Below are 23,788 nucleotides of genomic sequence, written 5' to 3'. Positions count from 1 at the left end.
AAGAATAAATTAGTGTAAATAATCTTCTCTTAGAAAAGAAACTAAAGCAGAAAGTAGATTTTGTAATAAATTGGATTATAAGAACAGGGAAGTTTTATCTTTATGCTATAACCCACACTACGTGTCATTTTTACTTCTAATGTTTTAATTCTCTTCTAGCTCAGTAGTTCTCCAAATAGAGTCTAAATTTTTTTAAAGTCTCTTAAAAGCCAAATAGAAATCATATGTTTCCTTCTTGACTGGTGAGGGAACCCTAAAAAGAGGCCCAAAGAAATCCCCTCAATGGACTATGCTCTGCAAGGCATTTCTATTTGTAGGAATGGTTAACCATTGACTTCAGTATGTTTCTAAATTGTGTTTATGTGACATTAGTTCTTATAATTGTGTTTTGGTATTTAAAAAATCAGTTAGGCAATAAAAGTAAAAGAATTTAATGAATTATTGTTGTGTTTATCCTTTTATTACCAGATTATTATATTATTATTGGCAGTATACATTTCCATACTAAATAGTTCTAACTTAAATTAAAAAATTGTGATATCAGTAATGATGTTGTTTGATAATCAGGTATAAAAAGAAAAACTCCAAAAATTTTGAATATTTTCTTCAGAAGTAAGCTTTTTTTTTGCTTACGTCTTAGTTGAAACACTTTACTCAGGAATATATTGAACAGTTTATTTTAGAATCTGATAGATTAATACAGTATGGATAAAATGAGGTATTTTATATTACTAGAATTAGAATATTCCCCTTTGCTGAGGTCAGATAATTAGAAATCATAATAAAGAGGACTGCTACAAACAAGATTTGAAGCATATCAGTTAGGGAAATGGTGCATAAATGGCTGCATTTGTTCAAACCCAAATTTTTCTTTCATAGATGTGGTCTACATTGGTGGACCACAAATAACATTGCTAGATTGTTCTTAGGCATATATTAGCTTTAGGTATTACTTGAAATATGCTTCAGTTTTTTAAATTCATATGTTGAATTCCTGTCTGTTAACATGATTTTTTTATTTCTATTTTAAAATAATCTCTATTTGGATATTATAGTAAGGCTAGGAAGTCATCTACCTGGAAACTGTTAGTAATTGATAGGTTGGTGCTATTGTATATTTCTGAAAGTATTAAACATATATTTCCTTTTGACATAGTAATTCTGATTTTCTCCCTACTCTTCTATATTAATGGAATTTCTGCACCCAATTTTTTAAAAAGGTCCTAATTAATATTCAGAGCCAAGTCCATAAAATAAGAATACCATGACAAATGTTCAAATAATTCTGTGAAATGTCTAGCTCGCCTTCATAACACCCTCCTCCAACATCATCCATGGTGCTTCAACAGCAGCATGAGGTCAGGGAACACTACCTGTGTTCTCTTTTTACAGCGCTTTCGAGTGACGGTGGGTATATTTTATGGAAGGACTAGATGTGCTTTTAGTCTCCACTTCTGATCAACCTGCTTTTGCCTTCTTTCCTAGGAAGTGTGTAGAGAGCTCTGGTGTCTCAGCAAAAGCAACCGCTGTGTCACTAACAGTATCCCAGCAGCTGAGGGGACACTCTGTCAAACTGGGAATATTGAAAAAGGGGTGAGCACAAATGATTTACTAGCTGTTTGAAATGTAGAATAAACTGATTAATTTTTGGTGCTAATATTCAACCACTAGGAAATAGTGAATTTAAAATGTACTTGAAAAACTACAAAATTTCTAGCCCTAAGGCATTGTCATATTGTAATATCTGTAAAAATGCATTTGTTTTGCAATGAAATTACAGTGAATAACTGTTTTCTGGGTTAGTTTCTCATCTCTATAGGTATATGTATGAAATATATTTGTAAAAAAAATCCACAACAATCATATGGTCATATAACATAGTCTGTTTAGTCATATAATATAGTTTCATTTTTTTCTGATAAACAATTCCAGGGAAAATTATGTGACCCAAAAATACACTTTATAGGTATAGTTTGACTGGAGTCACTTAATTGCAATATGGGGGCAAGGACTAATGTTGTTAGTTGCCATTGAGTTAGCTCTGACTCATGGTGACCTTATGAACAAAATGTAGCCCGGTCATGCACCGTCATCATAATCATTGGTATGTTCTACTATTGAGGCATTAGTGGTAGAAGAATAATAGAACAATTTATTGAGCAAAGAAAGTGGAATTAATTTTAGTTTCATTATTTTGATTTTTATTAAATATTATTATCAAGAATTGCTCAAACAGATAGGAATAATTGTACGCTGTGCCCAAAATTCTCTAGGAATTGCTGTGTATATAAACTCCAGAATTTATTACTATGGACTGAATTTATAATAGTAACTGCCACTGTCATCTGTTCTCAGTTCTGACTTCTTCCATGTTAACTGGGCTGGTTTCAACAAAGATTACACTGAATTTCAGCTTGCAATCTGATGTTTAAATAAAAAGAATGAAAGCTTTTGGGCAGCTGTCACAGTTTATTAATCCTTGCTGACGGCTTCATTCAGGACCCATGACCTAGTGCCATGTTGATGGCTTTTCCATGCTGAGTTTGGAAATGTTGGTAAATTATGCTAAATACATGAATTGATAGGGTCATTTTTAAAGGATTAAAGATCTTTTTTTTATATGTCGTAAGTAGCCAATAAAAATATAAAGACCATCACACACTACCAAAAATTCCTTCTTTTTTTCCACCAAAGTAATAGAAAATATTAAGAACCACATTTTTGAAACAACAGTCTATGTTTATTTTGGAACCAAGAACTCTTGTCAGCAACAAGTAGCAATTTACATCAATCTGGACTTAGAAGAATACACAACTGTGAGGGAGAAAAGTCATAGAATCTGTTCTTCTATTTGTCATTGATTGATTATTACTCTAGTTGATCTAGTCCACGGGCCACAGTTTCTAGAAATAATACTATCACGAGGCCTGAGAAATCTTTTTATTTTACTTTATTTTGTAACCAAAAGCATAAAAAATTAATTCTTTTAAACACTGCAGAGTCTTCCTGGAAGCATTCTATAAATGAGGTAATCACTCTAAATAGGTAAACCACCAGTAGTGGCTATCCCAGAACGCATAGTTTAACCCCACTAATCATTTATATGGCAAAAAAACATTTAATATCTTATCATTTGTGGTTAAAATCAGGGCCCTCAAATGCCATGTCTTACAGCTATGTGTATATATGTGATAGAAAGGACATATTTCTTGGAAATTATAGAAAAATTTCAGGAATAATTAGAAAATATTATCAAATAATCTTAAGCTAAGAGTATTGAATTTAAATTTATGTAAGCAAATAGCTGGTGGAGGGGAAATAAAATTACTTCTAAGCATAAATAAGGGTAAGCAGAGAAGAGGGTAGGTAAATAAGACAGGGCACAGTTATATTTGATTCCTAAAGATTCACATTCCTAATCTAGGTTAATTGTTGCCAACCATTTCTTCAGATGAAAGCTACAGAATCCCAGTGTATACATTTAAGGAAAATGGAAATACTCCAGTTAAAGGAGCCTCTTGCCTGCCCCTTCCTTACCCTTTTCTTGGACCCTTTCCAGGTGTTGACATACCTCCATAGAACAACTTGGGCTCCATGAAAAACAATTTAAAAACCTTGGAAGTGTAGCGAAGTTTATGTGCCAAAGGGTTGTTGATATTCACAACATAGTGAATATCATAGTAGTGTAGTATACTAAAGTCCATATATTATTGCATGTCACTATCTAAAACTAATCTAGGAAACAAATCTAAGCCATTCTTCCAGAGTCACGGAAGAGATGTAAAGAGATTTCAGAGTGGCATTAACAACTCTTAAGGTGAATGAATAAACAAACAATGAAAAAACAAATACATAGGCAGATTCCTAGAAAGGAAATGGACAGAGTGGTAGGAGAAGACCTTCAAAATATCTCTACTATTAACTTTGAATTTATGAAGAGGCTTTCAAAGAACTGGATAAATCTATATTTTTAAGGGAAAAAAATTAAAAAAGAACTAGTGAGCTGAACACTTTTAAATTTATTTTTTACTAACTGTATTTATTATCTCCTGTATAAATATTGTTTTCATTGGTTTCAATTATTTTTTTCCCTTAAGTGAGAAGCACATTTACTGTTGCCAAATGTAGATTTTCCCGTTAAGGCTTTATCTATTTGGAAATTTTGACTCAAATCAAAACAGCCGTGCAAAGAGCTGGTGACAAAATTAAAATGGAATTTCCAATTAGTCAGGTCAACTTTGGTCAGCCTGTGTACTTGCCATCTAAAAAGAGTTGACAATTCTAGTAACAATTATGATGATGATAATGAGTATTTTAAAAGTACTTACTGTGTGTCTGGCATGTATTGCTAGGCACTTTACAATCACTGTTCTGTTTACTGTTAACAAAAGTCCTATGTGAGAGGTACTGCTATTATCTCCATTTTACAAACAAGGTAAGACCTGACAGCCCGACATTACGCAGTAATGTACTGTATTTTTATGCAAATAACGTGCACCTTCTGCGTTTGTTTGCTGGCCATGCTTTCGCTCCACCCTGCAAGGCACCCTCACAAGCGCCAGCCACGCCAATTCTCTTCCACATATTGCTGTAAAAAAGTTAGCACAGCGTGCTTACAAAAATACATTGTATTTTTGTAGCCAGCAAACAAATGCAGGATGTGCACATTATTTTCGTAAAAATGTGGTAATGGCAGATCTGAGATTCCAGCCCAGGTGTTTCTGATTCCAGAGTTGAAATCATTGCACCTCTATACTGCCCCTGATTTTTTTTTAGCTTAAGATGAAAAAACTTGCAGAGAAAAAGCAATTTTTCATTGTCATGGGAGTAAGGTAGGTCACTAAGCCCAAAAAAGGTGGTGACTAAATGCTACCCTTTAATACTAAATGAATTTTTCATTTAAGCTACCACAATGTCCTGTAGATAGAAAATTTAAATAAGAATGTATGACGGTATGGCAATTCTAAAATAAAGGATCTCCACTTTAAAATGAAAGAAAACCTTATTTCTACATATTTCAGAGATATTGTGAGAATGGTGTAAGATATCTCAGTGAGCTTTTTGTGGACTTCCTCAGAGGGAAGGTGATATATAATTACTAAAGCATTATCATTATTTTTTGTTATTATTTGCCAACTTTACATGATGGTGGGCAGGAAATTCTTTGCCAGACTGTCTCAACTGGTGGTAATGAGGATCAGATAGGATGAGCGTGAGTTTGTGTGTCTCAGAAACACGAATGGAATACCCATGACCTCAGATCTTAGCTCTCTGAGTTTCAAAACTACTCTCATCAGAAAGAACAAGAGAGAACCTACATCCTGTCTAGCCAGCAGGATAAAACCAAAGCTGCTCGTAGTTTTCTGAATGAATCTTTAAAAAAAAAAAAAAGAAGAAAGAAAAGGGAGAAATATTGCTCAAATGATAGCATAGGCATATCCAGAGGATTCGATCTTCGATGATCTTGTCAAACTCTGGCTGCAAAAGGTATGGGATCCCTGCCCGGGGGCGCAGTTCCACAAATGTTCCATGTAAGTATGGGAACTGTTCCATGCACATTTAGCAGATGGAGTAAGAAATATAGCCAAAAAATTAAAAACTGATCTTTGCGTGAGTCCTGGGGGGTCTGACATCGCTATTACAGCCATTGGATGTTTGCCTGAATAAGCCATTCAAGGACTGAATAAGAACCATATGGTCTGAATGGATGTGCTCAGGGACAGTAGCATTAACTGAAGGAGGAAATTTGATGAGCCCAGACTGTATGCTGGTACTGCGTGTCCATGGGTCAGACTCCTACAAATCAATAAATGTAATTTTCAGCCCAAGAACTCTCCTTGGATATGGCATCAGCAATGGCCCTTTGGACATAAATCAGAGGGATCCCATATTTGAGGAAATAGTAAACAAGGATTTAGTTTGTAAAACCTCCAATTGTAGTGTTGGCATTGTTACTGAACAGGATATTAAGGATAATCAAAACCCAATCCTTGCTAGCCCTGATATTGACCACAAAGAAGGCTTCAAATACTTGGTTTGTTGTCAAGAGATTGATTTAATGATTCGACAAGAACCAATTAGAGATATAGCCCAGAATTTGGGCTTACACATAAGTGACATTGATTCCTAGTATCTTTGCATGGAAAACATAAAACTGCATTAGAAAATGATTATTATATGCCCTTCTAAAGCACTAGGTATATAATAGGACATTTGTAGTCTTAACATCTTAATTCACTTAGGGTAAAATATGTTTTGACTGGGTCCGGAACTATAAACACAGGAAGCGAAGAAAGAATAGCTCTTCCAATTGCTCTAGAAATTTAAATAGTATGGGATGACAAGTTCTGATTTAAAATTTGGGCTGAAATGTAGCCATAGCATTCCTGCAGCTGCACAGCAGAAAGATAAGGCTTTTAATAGTGCTGTGTTCCAACCCTTAGCTCTTCTGACTTGGGAAGAATGTTCTGGATTGAATCACCGATATCACTTCCTTTAGAATCTAAGGATTTCCTTAGGGGTCTCTCATTCCAGATGCTGGCTGGACCCAGTACTGGCTATGGTACAAGATCTACCATAATCACAAAATGGCCTAGCTGAAAAGAAAGAAAAAAAAAAGATGTTATTTAAAATACTGTATGTGCTCATTGTGAAATACTTCTTTGTGAAATTCTGATAAATTCTCAAAGTTAGAATGATTGATTTTTAATATATATTTCTTGGAGAAAATCCTCAGATGTCTTTAAGGTAAAGACACTTAGTAGATCATGAAATTCAGCAGTCTTTTTTTTTTTTTTTTAATAGCAAGACATGTTGTTTAATAATGAATAGTGTTTCTTAAGAAAACTTTTAAAAGCTTTCTAGTGTTTAAAACATTTATTTTATTTAGAAGGAATATGAAAATCAAAAATGAGCAATATGAGATTTTACTTTTTTTTACCTTGGAGTGTAGTTTCATTTATTTTACCTTTCTGAATTTGGAAACCCTGGTAGCATAGTGGTTAAAATCTATAGCAGCTAATTAAAAGGTCAGCAGTTCAGATCCACCAGGTGCTCCTCGTAAACTGTACGGGGAAGTTCTACTCTGCCTTATAGGGTCGCTATGAGTTGGAATTGCCTCGACGGCAACTGTTTTTTGTTTTTTCTGAATTTAGTTAAACACACCTGAATTAGCAAAAGGAAAGCCAAATTTATCCAATGTATCTGGATAATATAGGTTGAAGTAACAGTACTGTTATTTACAATAGTCCAAAAATGACTATTGTCATTTTTGAGAGTAAAGATTAGAAACAGGTTAAAATCTCAATATTTAACTTCCCCAGTTTAACGTAGCCTTTACAGGTTTGGCAACTTCAGGAATAAGAAAGGATAAAATTAGAAGATATTTGCAACTTCAGGAATAAGAAAGGATAAAATTAGAAGATATAGCATGCAAAATTCTCACCTTTGTGTGCTTGTCAAATTTATATACTTCAAGTTGTTTTATTTGGTATAATCAAATTATTTTACTTTTGACTTCTGTATATTTAAAATCTTAATAGATATCGATTAATGCAGTATTCTAGAAAATTAGCTCAAGTCATTTGAGTCACCTGAAATTCCCTGTGGGCTTCTTAAAGAACTTATGATTAACTTAAATAAGTTTATTCTCATAAAGCTATATATTGCATCAAGAACTTACTTCTGCCAGAATACAAAAGTAGTATCTCAAAGAGACCCTTTCTTATAAATACAAGAGGAGCAGCAGAACAGAGAAAACCAGAAAAAAAAAATTCCATCAAAGATTAAAATCAAACAAGTTACTCGGTAGATTTTTTAGCTCCTTTGAAGGTATGTCTGCGTAGAAGGAGTCTCTGAAATTGTTCTAATAGTATGGCCTCCTAGCAAACCATTTATGAAATACTACTGCTGTGTAGATGTTAGTTAATGATGAGAACTGAGCAACATTTTACAATCTGAGTCTTGTATTTATCTTTTACCTTAAGAATAAATTTTAAAGGGAAAATAAGAGAATTCATGTGACTTTTCTCACTGTCCTACATTTTGTGAGCTTTCAGGAAACAAGTATAGTAATATTATTAAATAATTTGAAACCTGTATCTTTCAGTGTTCTTGTGGCCTGCCAAAATCCTTTGTTCCCTGAAAAATACAAAAGGTGAAAAAAGTCAAGAAAGTCTGCAATAACATGTGGATATATACTTGCAGCTGAATATATATGTATTTAATCTCTAGTGTTATTTATTTTTTTGGTTTTAGTGTTATTTTGTATTTTATGTCATAATAACAATCTAGTAAATTTTATCAGAGCACTCTTTAATATCTTCAAATACATGATCCTATACCTCCAGTTGATTTTTTTTTTCCAAATGATTCTTGTATATATTTTTGGACAAATAATTTCTTTCCTGTCAGTGAGTAACATGGGACAAGTCAACTTCTCCATGTTCTGGAATCTTCATAAAAAGATGAAGTGCTTAGACCACATGTATTCTGAAGTTCCTTTGAGCTTTAGATGAACCTCTATGATTATATAAAATAAATATAAAATCAAGTTTTAATGTTATTTGAAATCAATAATTCTAAGTTTCCCACTTGAAAAATAGGCAATATTTAAGACTGACCACCTTGGTATTTTTAAAAGCATTAGATGTCATTGATTGCAATCAGTGAAAAAAAATCATTAGTTACTGGACAGGATTACATTGCTGTGTTATTCACATAGGAAAATAGGTGCAGGCATATAAATATTCTTACATGCAGCTACTTGTAGTAACAAAAAGGTAAAGCTGAAGATTCTTTGGCCCAATGTTGTGACTTTTGTGTAAGTGAAAACCAAACCAAACCCACTGCTGTCAAGTCAATTCTAATTCATAGTGACCCTATAGGACAGAGTAGAACTGCCACATAGGGTTTCCAAGGCTGTAAATCTTTAAGGAAATGGACTGCCACACCTTTCTCCCATCTGTCTCTGTCTCAGCCGACCTTTCAGTTAGCAGCCGAGTGCTTTAACCACTGCGTTGCCAGGGCAATGGTATTTAAAAAAAAAAAAAAGATCGTTATAAAAATGGTTGATCTTCAAGACCAACTAGGCAAATCAAAGACTGGAAGCTGGAACATTCTCTGTCTCCAGTGTACATTATCAGCAACTCTGCTCCCAGTGTTTTTACTTTATTACTGATCAGCCAGCAGCCTCTGCTTCTTTATTTTGGACATACAGTTTTTTTTTTCTTCATGATGAATTTCATTGTCCAAAACTCATTATGTTTCTTAATATTCTATATGAACATTTATTAGAATTAGGGCCAGAATATTCTTTGTATTAGCCAACCAAATTTCGATTTCCTCTTGCCTAATTTTTAACAGACAAAAGATAATTGTTTAGTACACCCCTAAAAAGTGCTTTATGTTGTTACAAGTACCAAAGCATTCACTAAGTGCCAACTACATCCTAACTCCAGGAAAAGAAAGACAAAACTGACCTCCATCCTCCAGTATCTCCAGTTCCTTCCTATCATGCAGTAACCAAAACAGGTCACATGTCCTGTAACTTAACTAATATATTCCTTCACTCAATAAATCTTTGTTGCATGCCTACTGCTACTACATGCCAGGCACTATTCTAGGCATCCATTGTTTCCAGCAGAACATTCTGTGATGATGGAAATGTTCTATATCTGTTCTGTCAAACATAGTAGCCACTGGCCACATGTGGCTATAAAACAAACAAATAAACAAAAAAACAGTTGGTGTCAATTCTTACTCCTGAGTCACTCCTGAGGTTCACTCTTCAGCCAAAGATTAGACAGGAGTGACTTCAGTACTGAGTTAAAATAGTGTCCAGGGACCATACTCTTGGAGTTTCTCCAGCTGCTAACCAAAAAGTCAGCAGTTGAAATCCACTAGCCGCCCCTTGGAAGCCCTATGGGGCAGTTCTACTCTGTCCTACAGGGTGGACAGAATTGGAACCACTCAATGGCACATAATAACCACAAAACAATAACACAGATGGGGTACGTGCTTCATAGTTCTATCATGTATATGAGACTAATGGGCACACACCAACCCAAAAGCTAAGACAAGATGGCAGGAAGGGACAGGGAAACTGGACAAATGGAATCAGGGAACCGGGGGTGGAAAAGGGGAGGGTGTTGACAGATTGCAGGGTTCGCAACCAATGTCACAAAACAATTTGTGTATTCACTGTTTAACTAATTTGCTCTGTAAACTTTCACCTAAAGCACAATTTAAAAAAAAAGAAAGAAAAGAATAGTAAATAGGGTAATTACAAGTAGTGTTAAGTGGTATGATGGAGCTGAAACGGAAATATGTAATCATTGTTTCTTCTTCAGAATAAGGTGGTCAAGGGAAGACCTCTCTAATTAATGACACTTGACCTGAGACTGAATGATTTGTTATTTGTTGCTTTCGAGTCGATTCTGACTCATGATATAAGAAATGATAAGAAGAGCATTCCCAGAAGGATCAGCAAATAAAAATGCCATGAGGGAATAAGCTTAGTATATTCAAAAAAGAAAAAAGGCCAGTGTATCTGAAGTATCTGTGCAAGGCAGAGAATAAGGCTGAAGAAGGTTAGATCACAAAGGCCATTGTTGACCAGAGTTAAGGAAAGTGGGGATTCGCTGCAGTCTTTTAAGGAAAAAATTGACATGGTGTGATAAGATATTTTTAAAAGATGTCTCTGAAAGCTCTCTGAAGAATGGATCATAGAAAAAAGTGGATGCAGAGTGACCAGGTGCCATTTGGCCAGCTTGGTCTATGATGGTAGCAGTGGAGATGGTGAAAAGTGAACGAATTTCTACATGTATCTTGGAGGTAGAACCAACAAAGCTTGGTGATAGAATTAGTATAATAAATTGATTGCTTTTTATGCACCACATGATAATCTCTGTACGTTTTCACATAAGATTGAATTTTTATTTAATAACCTAACATTGCTGATACTTTTTCAACTTTAATAACCATGTTACCTATTATTATTGATATAAACAAATGACTTCATAGCATTAGTACAAGGTTTGTCAAAGTTTGATAATTCAGAAAAAGGCACCAATAAAAGCCTGCAAATGCCTTTTTTTTTTTTAGAGACTCATTTTGCCATATTCTGCAAATAAAATTTATCATGCTAGAGTTATGAGCTGATTATGCGATGTCTGCGTCTTGAAAATTATTCCTGGCTTTCTACTTATGTGCAGTATGTGTGGTTTATTGCAGAGTAAAGCTGAGCAGGATTCCAGTACACATGTTCATGCAGGAGCCATACACATGGCTTGTCAGTGTATATAAGGGTTTTTTTGTACCCAGTCCCTAGTGTCTTGGCATTACTTTTATTATGTCTGCAGAGTTCGTGTAGATGAAATGCCACAACACATTCTTTTACCATTGTAGTCTCAACCAGCCTCTTTTTTTCTTTTTCTTTTTTTAAGAAAAAGCAATTACCATCATAAAAATTCCTCACTGGGGAACTTTCCATATTGTGTTATCATTCCAAGAGTCTAATAATAGTGGAATATAAAGAAAAATTTTGTTAAATACTTAAATATCTAAAAAAGACTTTGAGGTCTGTAGCTACTACCTCCATAATGAGAAACACTAAAATTCTGGAGGAGAAGAAACAATGAAAAAGTTGCAAAGTCAGGTCTTTTAACACTCCTGGTACATGTTAAGAGATTTATAGATCCTGGTCTAGCTAATTTACAAGTTACATGCACTTTTACCAATGTCTAAACACGGTTAAAGAAGCATCAGCCTGTTATCCATCGGAAGAATCCTAATGCCTATAATTGGTCATTGCCTAACCTTTATGTATTTCTGTCCTGATAGCTCTATCTGCCTAAAAGCTAATTCTGTGTTTTCTGTGAAATCTTGCAGTGGTGTTATCAGGGAGATTGTGTTCCTTTTGGCACTTGGCCCCAGAGCATAGATGGGGGCTGGGGTCCCTGGTCACTATGGGGAGAGTGCAGCAGGACCTGCGGGGGAGGCGTCTCCTCATCCCTAAGACACTGTGACAGTCCAGCGTAAGTAGCTAAAGTAAGCCGGAGCCAACAAAAAGACACAGTTGGAAATGATACAAAGCTGTGGTTTCGCATGTTATCTGTAAAAACGTTTCACTGGAGAGCCAAGTGCTTGTCTTCAGAACAAGCAATAGGCACAGGAAAGCGGAGGAGCCTTGTTAGACAGACTTTCTTTTTCTTCCCTCCCCCTTACTGTGTAACTAAAAAGAAAAAAGAAAAGCATTGTGTATCTATCCCAGGTAGAGCCAGATTTTTAATCTAGTAATAATCAGATAGATTTCCTCCTCTAAAAACTACTGAATTATGGATGAATCCAGGTCTGGTCTTAGCTACGTTACCATTATTCCCAGGAAAGCTAAGGTCTTTTCACATGTCACCTAAAATTATTACTGCTACATTAGTATTAAAAGGACCAATGAGAGCACTTCAAGGGTTGAAATGCCTTGATTCGCATCACAAATCACAATGAAAAGAATACTGCCCATGTGTTAAAATAGTTTCCATTCACATGCCCCCATTAATCATCTTCTGAAGCTGCCACCACTTTTCTCCCCAAGACTATTTTATACAGGTCAGACTGCTCCTCTCCCACCACTCTTTTCTCCAGCCAGAGTCCCCCTGGCCCAAGGCCAGCCCCCATCAGTATTCTTTGCTGGCTGTATTGCATCTTCCTCCCATCAATGTCCATTACAGGTGGACTGTTCCTCTGGTTGTACTTTCCTGTCCTCCCCAAGACAAAATTGCTCCTTAGGTGCTGCATTTCAAGTGCTTACATTTTTTTTTTTTTGACTACAGTGCCTTCTATCCAGGCTAGTATTTGATGCAGAAGGATATTATCATATCACTTCTGCTTTTTTCCTCCTCTTGTGTAAAAGATGGTTTATTTTTATTTATTTTTTTCTCTCATTTCAATTCAGCACCCCTTTCTTTAGCTCCCCTCTCCAAATATGGTCTCTTCTCTTCTACTGTCTATAACTTGAAATTATTTCCTTTTCTATTAGTTCAGTGTTCCATTCTCCCAACTTTTTATCTTCTTGCTAAACAGAGCTCACTGTCACCTACTTATGTGAAATGGAGCTTGAAATCAATAATATTACAGCCACCTTGTTTTTGTCTGATCAGCCCATTTCTCTCAAGTTGGTTCAAGATGGGCCATTTCCTTACCTTTATTAGAGTCAGTCTTCCTGGGCATTCAAAATGTAACTTTAATTATCCTGCTGATACCCACCCAAAACCTGCTGATACCAGTGACCCAAAATGATAATTTAGGCTTGAACTTTTTAAAACAAGAGCAGAATAAATAGCCTAAGTTCCACTGGGCTATTGTAAATTACTAATCAAAAGTATAAAACCCTATGATAATAAATAATAAACCCAGATACTAAGGGAATAATCTGGACCTCTTTAAGAGATTAGTTTTTTTTTTTATTCAAAAATAATATGCCCAAATAATAGCATATGGCATTCCCTAATATTAAATACTTTAAAGGATAATTCATGCAAATCACACATTTGACATTTTGCTTACTTTTAAATATATGTGTAATTTATTGGTGTTTTGAACCCACCAGCTGCTCTGTGGAAGAAAGATGTGGCAGTCTGCTTCCATAAATATTTACAGCCTTGGAAGCCGTATGGGGCAGTTCTACTCTGTCCTATAGGGTCGCTATGAGTCGGAATCGACTGGACGGCAGTGGGTTTTTTTAATACTAAGTATTTATATAATGCAAGGCCATTTGATTTTTAGATTTAATTTTTAAAAACTTGATGTAATATTTGAAATGAGATGGAGATCAATTCAGCATTATTTACTTTGAACGGAAGCTATTTCCAGAGAGTTAGTGTCTTCTTGCTTCCATCCTGGAGGAAACAACAACAAAAAAAGCAGACTTTCTATTTCCTATTTGGTGAACATGTAGGACCAGATTAGGGTTTCATTGAATACAATTCAAATGGCTTTTCATTATAAGTAAGTGATTTTTTTTTTTTTAATCATTTTGTTGAACTGAGCACCTGGTTACTAAGATAATTAGAAAAATACATCAATTTAATTGCATTTTCTTAAGTAAGTCAATCATGGCAATTAAGATATTTCTAAAGTTATTCATAGTAAATTACCTTAATTTTTATGATGAACAACTATAATTATTATTCCTAACAATTACCAGCTTATTTCAATAATTAATAAAATGTCAAATTTTATGTTTTCTTAAACTTTAGAATGTTTTTATCAAGAAAAATATGTACTCTTTGTGTGCATAGACATATTCACATGTTAAACAAAATGTTTTTTCAGACCTTCAGGAGGTGGAAAGTATTGCCTTGGGGAAAGGAAACGGTATCGCTCCTGTAACACAGATGTAAGTAAAACCAAGCTCTGCTTTGAAAAATTAACCTACTTTTCCCCTAGAGCTAGGAAATTTTTTTAAATTGCAAGCTATTTCATCAGAAATCCATGTGTGTGAGGGTCACATGAATTTTTTAAGTTGTTCACAATGACTAGAGCTGGCTTCAGCGTCATCAATTCCATCAACAAAAGTCAAGGGGGAGCTTCAGGACTAGGAGTAAGTACACTCTCTCCAACAGGTATGAAGAGAGAGCCCCACACACCTGGAACTGTGGCCCTAAAACACTCACAAATTTACCACCACTGTCTTCCTTGAGTCCACCGGTATTAATCTTACTGTGTTCTTTATCCTGTTTTATGTTCAACACTGCAAGAAGCCCTAGACTCCCAGGTCATCCCTCATTTCTTGCCATCCAATCCCACAAGGCTCTGTATGTCCCCTCTTCTATTTCCTACCCCTTCCTGACTACTGAAACTCCTCTCCTGTGCTCTCTGGAGTTCACTATCCATAAAACCAAAATCCATTGCCGTCGAGTCAATTCCGACTCATAAAGACCCTATACGACAAAGTAGAACTACCCATAGTGTTTTCAAGGCTGTAATCTATACGGGAAGGAGCCCTGGTGGCATACTGGTTAAGCGCTTGGCTGGTAGCTGAAAAGTCAGAGGTTTGAGCCCACCACTGCTTTGCGGGAGAAAGATGTGACAGTCCGCTTTCATAAACATTTATAGTCTTGGAAACCCTATGGGGCGGTTCTACTCTGTCCTATAGGGTCACTATGGGTAGGAATCGTCTCAAAGGCAGCAGGTTTGATTTTTTTTGGTTCTCATAGGATGCTAGGGGTCTGAAGGGGGAAATCAGAGCTGACCAGAAATGAAGAAAGAGTGACAATGAGAGCATTTTTAGGCATAAGGTAAACTAAGTGAAACATCTGGAGGTTGAAGAGTGTGCCTTTACCTTGAGGCAATTAAAAAAAAAAACTGAAAGATTTACATAGGAGACTGGTAGTTTCAGATTCATGCTTTAGAGAGAATGGATTAGAGAAAGATGAGATTACAACAGAACAACGAACAAATCAAGGGACGTTTAAAGATATCAGTGAGAGTAACTGATGTACCAAGCCATGAATTCTACACTAGAGGCAGCAGTGGAATCTGTTGTCGGGTACCGAAGAGTCAATTTTAACTCACAGGGACCCCATGCGACAGAGTAGAACTGCCCCATGGGGTTTTCTTGGCTGTAATCTCTACGGAAGCAGATCACCAGGTCTTTCTCCCATGGAGCCTCTGAGTGGGTTTGAACCTTTTCAGGTTTGTTTTTTTTTTGTAATATGAATAATATATGCTAGACAACAGAGTAAGAAAAGTGTCAGACAGCTCAGGCTTGTTGCACTTTACCCAGGAGATTTGTGTTAGATGCTCAAACTATAGAGCTTACTATGGGTGGGATGACATTTCTATTACTATCTTTGCCTTCTGTTTCAGCTGTTAGCAAACTATAAGGAGATACAGTTAACGTAACTACATCATGGATACACAAATAATTAATGATGTTTTCTTCATTAATTTGGACTCCACCAGTTCAAAACTTGAGGCAATCAGTTACCATACTAAAATTTATTTTCATGCTATTCAAGATAATAAAGCTAGATGTGTATAATTTGTATAAGGTGGTTCCTGCTTTAATGTAATCTCGACGTAGTGGTTAAGAGCGACGGCTGCTAACCAAAAGGCTGGCAGTTCGAATCCACCAGGCACTCCTTGGAAACCCCATGGGACAGTTCTACTCTGTCCTATAGGGTGTGTATGAGTTGGAATTGACTCCACGGCAATGGGTACTATATGAAAATTTGAACTTTCCTAAATTTTAATCTAGTCCAGCGCTGTCTAACAGGACTTTCTGCAATGATGGAAATATTCTACATCTGCAGTGTCCAGACTGGTAACCAGTAACCACATTAATGACTGAGCACTTGAAATGTGGCTACTGTAACTGAAGAATGGAATTTTTAAGCTTAAGTCATTTAAATATTAATTTGAATAATCACACTAGCTAGTGGCTACCATATTGGACAGCATAGAGCTAGACAGTTTAGTTCTGCAGTAGAAAAATAATTGTTATAAAGAAGATTATAAATATTACATTCTTATATGTAAATTCTCAAAATAAAATAGATCTGAGTTTATTTAAAAAATAAACGTATAGAAGGCTTCAATTTCTGGTAGTGACAGGCTAGGTTATTCTAATAGGCTTTCCCACAGAGGGAAAAAAAAATTTTTTTTTAATCATTTTAAATTAGAAAATATCTGCCAAGATAGTCAGAAAGATAAGTGAGGCATCAAAGCACCTAATGTGCTTTTGCCCTGACATTATTTAAAGGAAGAGATAAACTGCTTCAGTTTCTCTTAAGTATGAGAAAAGTTTTCCCCAAAGCCCTTTCCTGTTTCCTTAGCCAACTTCCTTCATGTTTATTGGCCAGGAGGCCACATGCCCAACCATAAGCGAGCCTGTGGAGCAGTTCTGCTCTGTAACACATGGGGTCGCCATGTGTAACAAACACATTTCGTGCCATTAAGTAATAACAGCTCAAAATAGGGCACAAATAGTTCTGTCACTTAGAGCTAATTTTTTTTGAAGAAACTAGGTTGTAACAGAATGGACTGTACTAAAACTTTAAATTGTCATAGTTTCTCTAGATTTATATTGACAGAAGGAAATTTAAAATATCCCACCAAGCTAACTCACTATGAAGAGAATTTGTGCCACTAAGTAATACAGCAAAAGAGCCCTTATGACGCAATGGTTAAGGCTCTCAGCTGCTAACCCAAAGGCTGAAGTTTCAAACCCACCAGTCACTCTGTGGGCATCCTGCTTCCATAAAGATGAAAGCCTTGGAAATTCTATGGGGCAATTCTACTCTGTCTTACAGGGTCGCTATGAGTCAGAATCAACTCGATGGCAAACAACAACAAATAATATAGCTGGTGACACAGACAAGCGACAGGAAAATTATACTGTACATAATCACCATACACCTGTGTTTCTCCTTTTTCTCAGTTTGTCTACATACTCTCTCATAGGAGTCCTTATTGTACCTGATTTTTTTTTTACCTTGCCTCTTGTCTCTAGAACTCAGCAGCCTCAATCCTAACTTGCTAATTTATTTAATCTTTTTTTTTTTTTAAGGTAAAGTACTAAATTCTTTGTTAGGAATTTTCCATGCATTTTTAAAATCATGCTAGTGTTTTATTGGAATTATTATTGTTTCTGTTAGTGCTCTGGCTTTAGTTGTCTGCCTATAACCCTATTTTTTCCATACTCCTGCTATTTTTAGTGTGAAGTTTTACAAAATGAGATTTTTCAGGAATGTATATATCCTATAGTGCAGAAATTCTTGTATTAAAAAAGCCTGTTCTAAGAGGGTCTGTTATATAGGCTATATTAAAGAAGAGGAAATTTAATGATAAAAGAATGTAGGGTGAGTTGATTAAAGTTAAGGTAAGATCCAATAATGCAAACAAGAGTTTAGTATTTTCCAGTTCAGTTAGCAAAGAATGGGTGTAGCTGTAGAAGCATTATAGAGCTAATGTGTCTTGGTGCTTTTTTCTAAAGATGTGGTGGCTTAAATGTTCTTTTTTTTTTTTTTTTTTCCTATACTGGTCTGGTGTCTGTTATGTGTGAGCTACCTTAATTTAAGAGATTCAAGAGAGTATACTTGTATTCTATCAGATCAGCTTCCTGACTAGTGCATGTTTTACTTACATACTTTACTATCATGCAGATCATAGTGAATGACCCTGTAAGAAGACCTGAGGGAAAACTTCCCAACTAGTCAAAGTCAATTCCAGTCAAAAAATACAAAAAAAAATTCATGAGTATTTTTGACTTGGTTTCTTGTGATCCAAAAACTTTTCTTGAGACTTAAATAAGGGGTAACATAAATAATAAATTCAAATGATCCTGGAAGAATTTTCTAATCGGTGCCCAGAATGAGGCAATGTCAGATGCTCAAGCAGTAGGAGTACTAGTGTAATGATGAATCTTTAAGACCCACTCTGTGCTTTCTGACTTATGCCCAGAGCACACTTTACAATAGGAAATAGAAAATCTTGGCGATATTAGTCTGATTGACATGTATTTGGTAGATCTTACGTGAACTCTTTTTAAGACTTTGTAACCCATTCCAAATACCCTATCAGTTTTCAATGTAGTACAGCAGTGTTTCAGTTCTGTGATTGATTAGCTGGTGTTACAGAACTAAGGAGTTCTCCCATTTTTATACATAGCAATACTAATTATTATGTTTTAACTCTCTGATTAGAGTTGAGTTAGCTTATAGCAATACATTGAAAATAACAAACTAAAAAATAGAACCCATGAGAAAATTGGAGGAAAAAGGTAATAATATAAAGCTGGAATAGCATCAATACCCTAAATACGTACCATAATGTTTTTCCAGTTACTAAAGGTGGGTCACAGATTTTGCTGTAAGCTTCCACGTGAACAGAGTAAAGGGGTAAATACAGTCAATTGTAAGATTCATAACGTCTGGTAGACATGACAAAAGGAGATATTGTCACAAAGGAACATTTTCCCATTTTGAAGCTTTGATACCCCTCCACTGTGAAATTCTAGCCTTGGTGAATTGGATTGTAACACATAAGACTGACAAAACACTTTTTGCTTAGGTTAAGGGAGAAATTAGAATCTAAATTTAAGCAATGTAGACCAAATAGTCTTCAAAAATAGAAAGAACTTAAACAAGGTATTTACAGTTTGTCCCTAAAAAAAACACTTTTTGCTTAGGTTAAGGGAGAAATTAGAATCTAAATTTAAGCAATGCAGACCAAATAGTGTTCAAAAATAGAAAGAACTTAAACAAGATATTTACAGTTTGTCCCTATGCTGATTTAATTCCCACCGCTGATATTTGAAGGGTATTTTAATGAATTGTGCAAAGACCTGAAGTTAGAAAATCAGAAAAGAAGAACACATTTCTCGAGCTGAAAGAACTGAAGAAAAAATTCAAGCCACAAGCTGTTATATTGAAGGATTCTGTGGGCAAAAAATTGAAACAACACAGGAAGCATCAAAAGAAGATAGAAGGAATACATTGAGTTAGTGTACCAAAAAGAATTGGTCGATATTCAACCATTTCAGGAAGTAGCATATGATCAAAAACCAATGGTACTGAAGGAAGAAATTCAAGCTGGTGAAAAACAAGGTTCCAGAAATTGATGGAATACCAGTTGAGATGTTTCAGCAAATAGATACAACACTGGAAGCACTCACTTGTCTATGCCAAGAAATTTGGAAGACAGCTACCTGGTCAACAGGTTGGAAGAGACCATTCCAAAGAAAAGTGATCCAACAGAATGTGAAAGTTGTCGAATAATATCACTAATATTACATACCAGTAAAATTTTGCTGAAGTTAATTCAAAAACGGTTTTAACAGTACATCAACAAAGAACTGCCAGAAATTCAAGTCGGATTCAGAAGAGGACATGGAATGAGAGATATCATTGCTGATGTCAGATAGATCTTGGCTGAAAGCAGAGGATAACAGAAAGATGTTTACTTGTGTTTTATTGACTGTGGAAAGTCATTCAACTGTATGAATCATAACAGATTATGGATAACATTGCGAAGAATGGGAATTCCAGAACACTTCATTGTGCTCATGCAGAACCTGTACGTAGACCAAGAGGCAGTGGCTCAAAATCAAGAAAGGTATGTCAGAGTTATATCCTTTCACCATATTTATTCAACCTGTATGCTGAGCAAATAATCCGAGAAGCTGGACTATATGGAGAAGAACGGGGCATCAGGATTGGAGGAAGACTCATTAACAACCTGCGATATGCAGATGACACATTCTTGCTTGCTGAAAGCGAGTAGGACTTGAAGTGCTTACTGGTTAAGATCAAAGACTATAGCCTTCAGTATGGATTACACCTCAACATAAAAACAGAAGTCCTCACAACTGGACCAATAAGCAACATCATGATAAACAGAGCAAATATTAAAGCTGTGAAGGGTTTCGTTTCACTTGGATCCACTATCAATGCCCAACGAAGCAGCAGTCAAGAAATCAAACGACATATTGCATTGGGCAAATCTGCTGCAAAAGGCTTCTTTAAAGTGTTAAAAAGTAAAGATGTCTCTTTAAGGACTAAGGTGCTCCTGACCCAAGCCATGATGTTTTCAGTCGCCTCATATGAATGTGAAAGCTGGACAGTGAATAAGGAAGACTAAAGAAGAATTGATGCCTTTGAATTATGGTGTTGGCAAAGTATATTGAATATACCATGGACTGCCAGAAGAACAAACAAATCTATCTTGAAAGAAGTACAGCCAGAATGCTCCTTAGAAGTGAGGCTGGCGAGACTTTGTCTTACGTACTTTTGGCATGTTATCAGGAGGGATCAGTCCCTGGAGAAGGACATCATGTTTGGTAAAGTAGAGGGTCAGCAAGATGGATTGACACAGTGGCTGCAACAATGAGCTCAAGCATAACGATTGTGAGCATGGCGCAGGACCTGGCAGTGTTTCATTCTGTTGTACATAGGATCACTATGAATCAGAACTGCCTTGATGGCACCTAACAACATAGGACTGATAGTAAGAAAAGAACTCTCCAGTGAAACAGGGACAGTGTCCCCTTTAGCACCTGTCCCACTTACTGCAATTTCAAAGAAAAAGATCTACAGAGATAAAAGAGACAAGTTATGAACACAAAATCTTCAATCATTAAAGATTTAAAAATATATCAGGAAAAGGTAAGTAGCTACCAGATTGGCCTACCCACTCTCGATAGCAACATTACCTGCTTCGAGTCCAAAAGTATTCAGATCCGAGTGCTGAGACAAATTATTTACATCAGGATATGGTAGATGGGCAGTTTGTTCCCTACATCACCACTGGATACCCTCAAAATCTCTAAACGCAGATAGGCAAAGGCCCTTTCTTTGTCAGGCACCTGATGGTCTCCAGGCCACAATAGTAGGTAAAGCCAATAGCTTTAGCAGGAACAAACTAATATACTTTTGACCTAGAAGCTACTGAGAAACAAGGGTCATTAATTAAAGACATGGGAGATTTGGATAAATTTGGTCTCAGGCACTATAATTGGGTATTTAGCATCATGAGCTAATCTGATAGACATGGCCTTATGGAACTTGGGTTTGGAAGGTAGAATTCTATGGAAGTCATGATGCCAAGAGTTCATTGGTTGAGGACACAGTTCCACTCTTTGGACTTAGATGGTTGATGAGGTCCTGACTTTTTTTTATAAATATACAAAGGTAAAAGATAACACGATTGTTTGGTAGTGCCATTGTGAGAAGTAAAGACGCCAGATTTGTGCTGTCTTCTAAAAAGTATTTGCTCAGGAGCTGCTCAGAAATAAACTTTTGATTGATTAAATCTCAAGGAGTCCAGTACTTATCACGTGTATGGAATCTCCTTCTTGTTGGCGTAAAAGAATGTTGACTACTAATCAGGCATTTCTGTTCTCCTGAGCAATTTTTCATCCCAATGATTTTAAACTATCATGCAGAATGTTCTAAGAGAGTAGAAATTCAATGTGCGTATGGTAACTACTTTTTTTTAAGTAGTGGAATTTAAAGGTTAATGTGAATGTCTGCCTAGAAAAGTTGATTTTAGTAAAGAATAAAAAATATGGCTATATTAAAGTTATAAACCAAATTGTTTATCAAAGCCTAAATAAGACATATCAGCTACTATAAAAAGGACTTTTCTGCATTTCTAAGAAGAATTTTCTGGTGTTGCTTTGCTGTTTTCCAAAATGCAAAAAAAATCTTGTTTTTCCTAGTCCATATTATTTGTGATTTGTTTATCTGCTTTGATGATATGACTAGGATAGAGCTTCTGATGAAGAACCTAAGCTCCGTTTTGGCTTGGATGGGAAATCATATTGTTCTTGCATCTTAAAAATTCTGTTTTCTCTCCTTTATGCTTCGAAACTATTAAAAAAAAATTATGAAGTCAAAGGGATTTCCTGGTGGTCTGAGGTCTGTTCTAAAATTTAAGCATAGGTTGTGTAGCATAGATTGTGTATGTAGGTGTTTTCTCAGCTTTGTTAGAGGACTATGTTATTCAGTAATTTTTTTTCTTCTTCATTCTACAGCTTAGGAACATTTAACAGTAAACAGCTATTCCCTTGGCTGTGGATAGATAGGAAAATTGTAGCCTCTGTTTGGAGGTAGGATTGTAGCGTAGTTGGGAGGGATAGGAGCATGGAATTTAGAATCAAATTGACTTGAGTTTGAATTCTGACTTTGACCTTGTTGATATTTGACTTTGGCAAGACACCTAATGTCACTGAACTTCAGTTAACTCCCATATAAATTGGATATAATTATATCAAGCTTTCAGGGTTGCTTTGAGAATTAAAAGAAATAACACATGTAAAACATGTAGTACTAGTCCTAGTACTTAAGTGGTACTCAATACAGTGTAGCTATTATTATATACATTTATGTTTTGTAGATTACAAAGTACTTTCCTATATAATCTCATTAAATCTTCAAATCAGTATTTGAAGAGGAAGGACAAGTATTATATCCCCATTTTAAAAATGAGAAATTAAAGCTCAGCAACAGGCTAGTACCATCGAAGGGATCCACTAAAGCATAGAATTTCTGGTTACTGATCTAGTGCTCTTAACACAAATGGAGACCTTGGGAGGTGAGTGTGGCAAGGTAAGCTTCTCTGAGAATTTGGTCACCTTTGACATCGTCTTACTTCCAGTCTAACCTTACCCTGCAGCAGAACCAGATAGCTGAGAACATCCTGAAACTACAGCCCTTGTTCCCAGGGAGAGGTGCGGGGTAAGTGAAGATAAGGTACAGAGTTGATCCATTAATTAACAGTGCTATAGCCGTGTCCTGAATTACAATTAGAAGACAAATATGTATCGACCACTTTATTCTTATAAATATACTTACTATGCATACTAAAGCAAAAAATAACAGGAGCAGTGTCATTAATTTTCCTTAGGTTAGTCTGAGTTTTGTGATATGCATTTTGAGACATAAGGACTAGCTTTTAAGCACAGAATACAGCTTGCTTATTTATTTTATTCTTAGAAGAGACATTAAAAAAATTACAAAGTAAAATTTTGTTCCTTAACATTTTTATAAGCTTAGGAAAGGGTTATGCTATGGATAGATGATATTTTAATCATATTCTGGCTTATACAGGTCATACAGAAATAACTGATTTTAAGAATTTACATAGAAGATCATGGTATTGAGCCTGACAGCTAGATTCAAGTTTGTCTGGACAATGTGGGTTTATCAGGCTTTTGTTTTCTTTTTCTTTAAAAGTAAATGTATGGTGAAACTACCAAAAAAATCGGAAACTATTTGGGGGAAAAGAGAAG

The 23,788-nt window shown here is 35.6% G+C and overlaps 1 protein-coding gene and 1 pseudogene across 3 annotated transcripts in view; both read left to right on the top strand.

Annotated features, from left to right (window-relative positions):
- ADAMTS6 (ADAM metallopeptidase with thrombospondin type 1 motif 6) overlaps positions 1-23,788 on the top strand; it is a 270,739-nt gene that overhangs the window by 169,199 nt on the left and 77,752 nt on the right. For 2 of the 3 annotated variants that reach the window (XM_049864257.1, XM_049864248.1), the window contains exons 11-13: positions 1,486-1,593; positions 11,890-12,035; positions 14,329-14,392. In XM_049864257.1, the coding sequence (XP_049720214.1) occupies positions 1,486-1,593; positions 11,890-12,035; positions 14,329-14,392 (318 nt within the window). The remainder of the gene's footprint in view (positions 1-1,485; positions 1,594-11,889; positions 12,036-14,328; positions 14,393-23,788) is intronic. The other variant, XM_049864238.1, reaches the window with a different exon arrangement.
- On the top strand, positions 15,428-21,790 carry LOC126061567 (ribulose-phosphate 3-epimerase-like; annotated as a pseudogene).

The sequence above is a fragment of the Elephas maximus genome, chromosome 2 (genome assembly GCF_024166365.1).
Source record: "Elephas maximus indicus isolate mEleMax1 chromosome 2, mEleMax1 primary haplotype, whole genome shotgun sequence".
NCBI classification, from domain to species: Eukaryota; Metazoa; Chordata; class Mammalia; order Proboscidea; family Elephantidae; genus Elephas; species Elephas maximus.
Note: the sequence above shows the minus strand (reverse complement) of the source record. Positions and strands in the feature narration are given on the sequence as shown.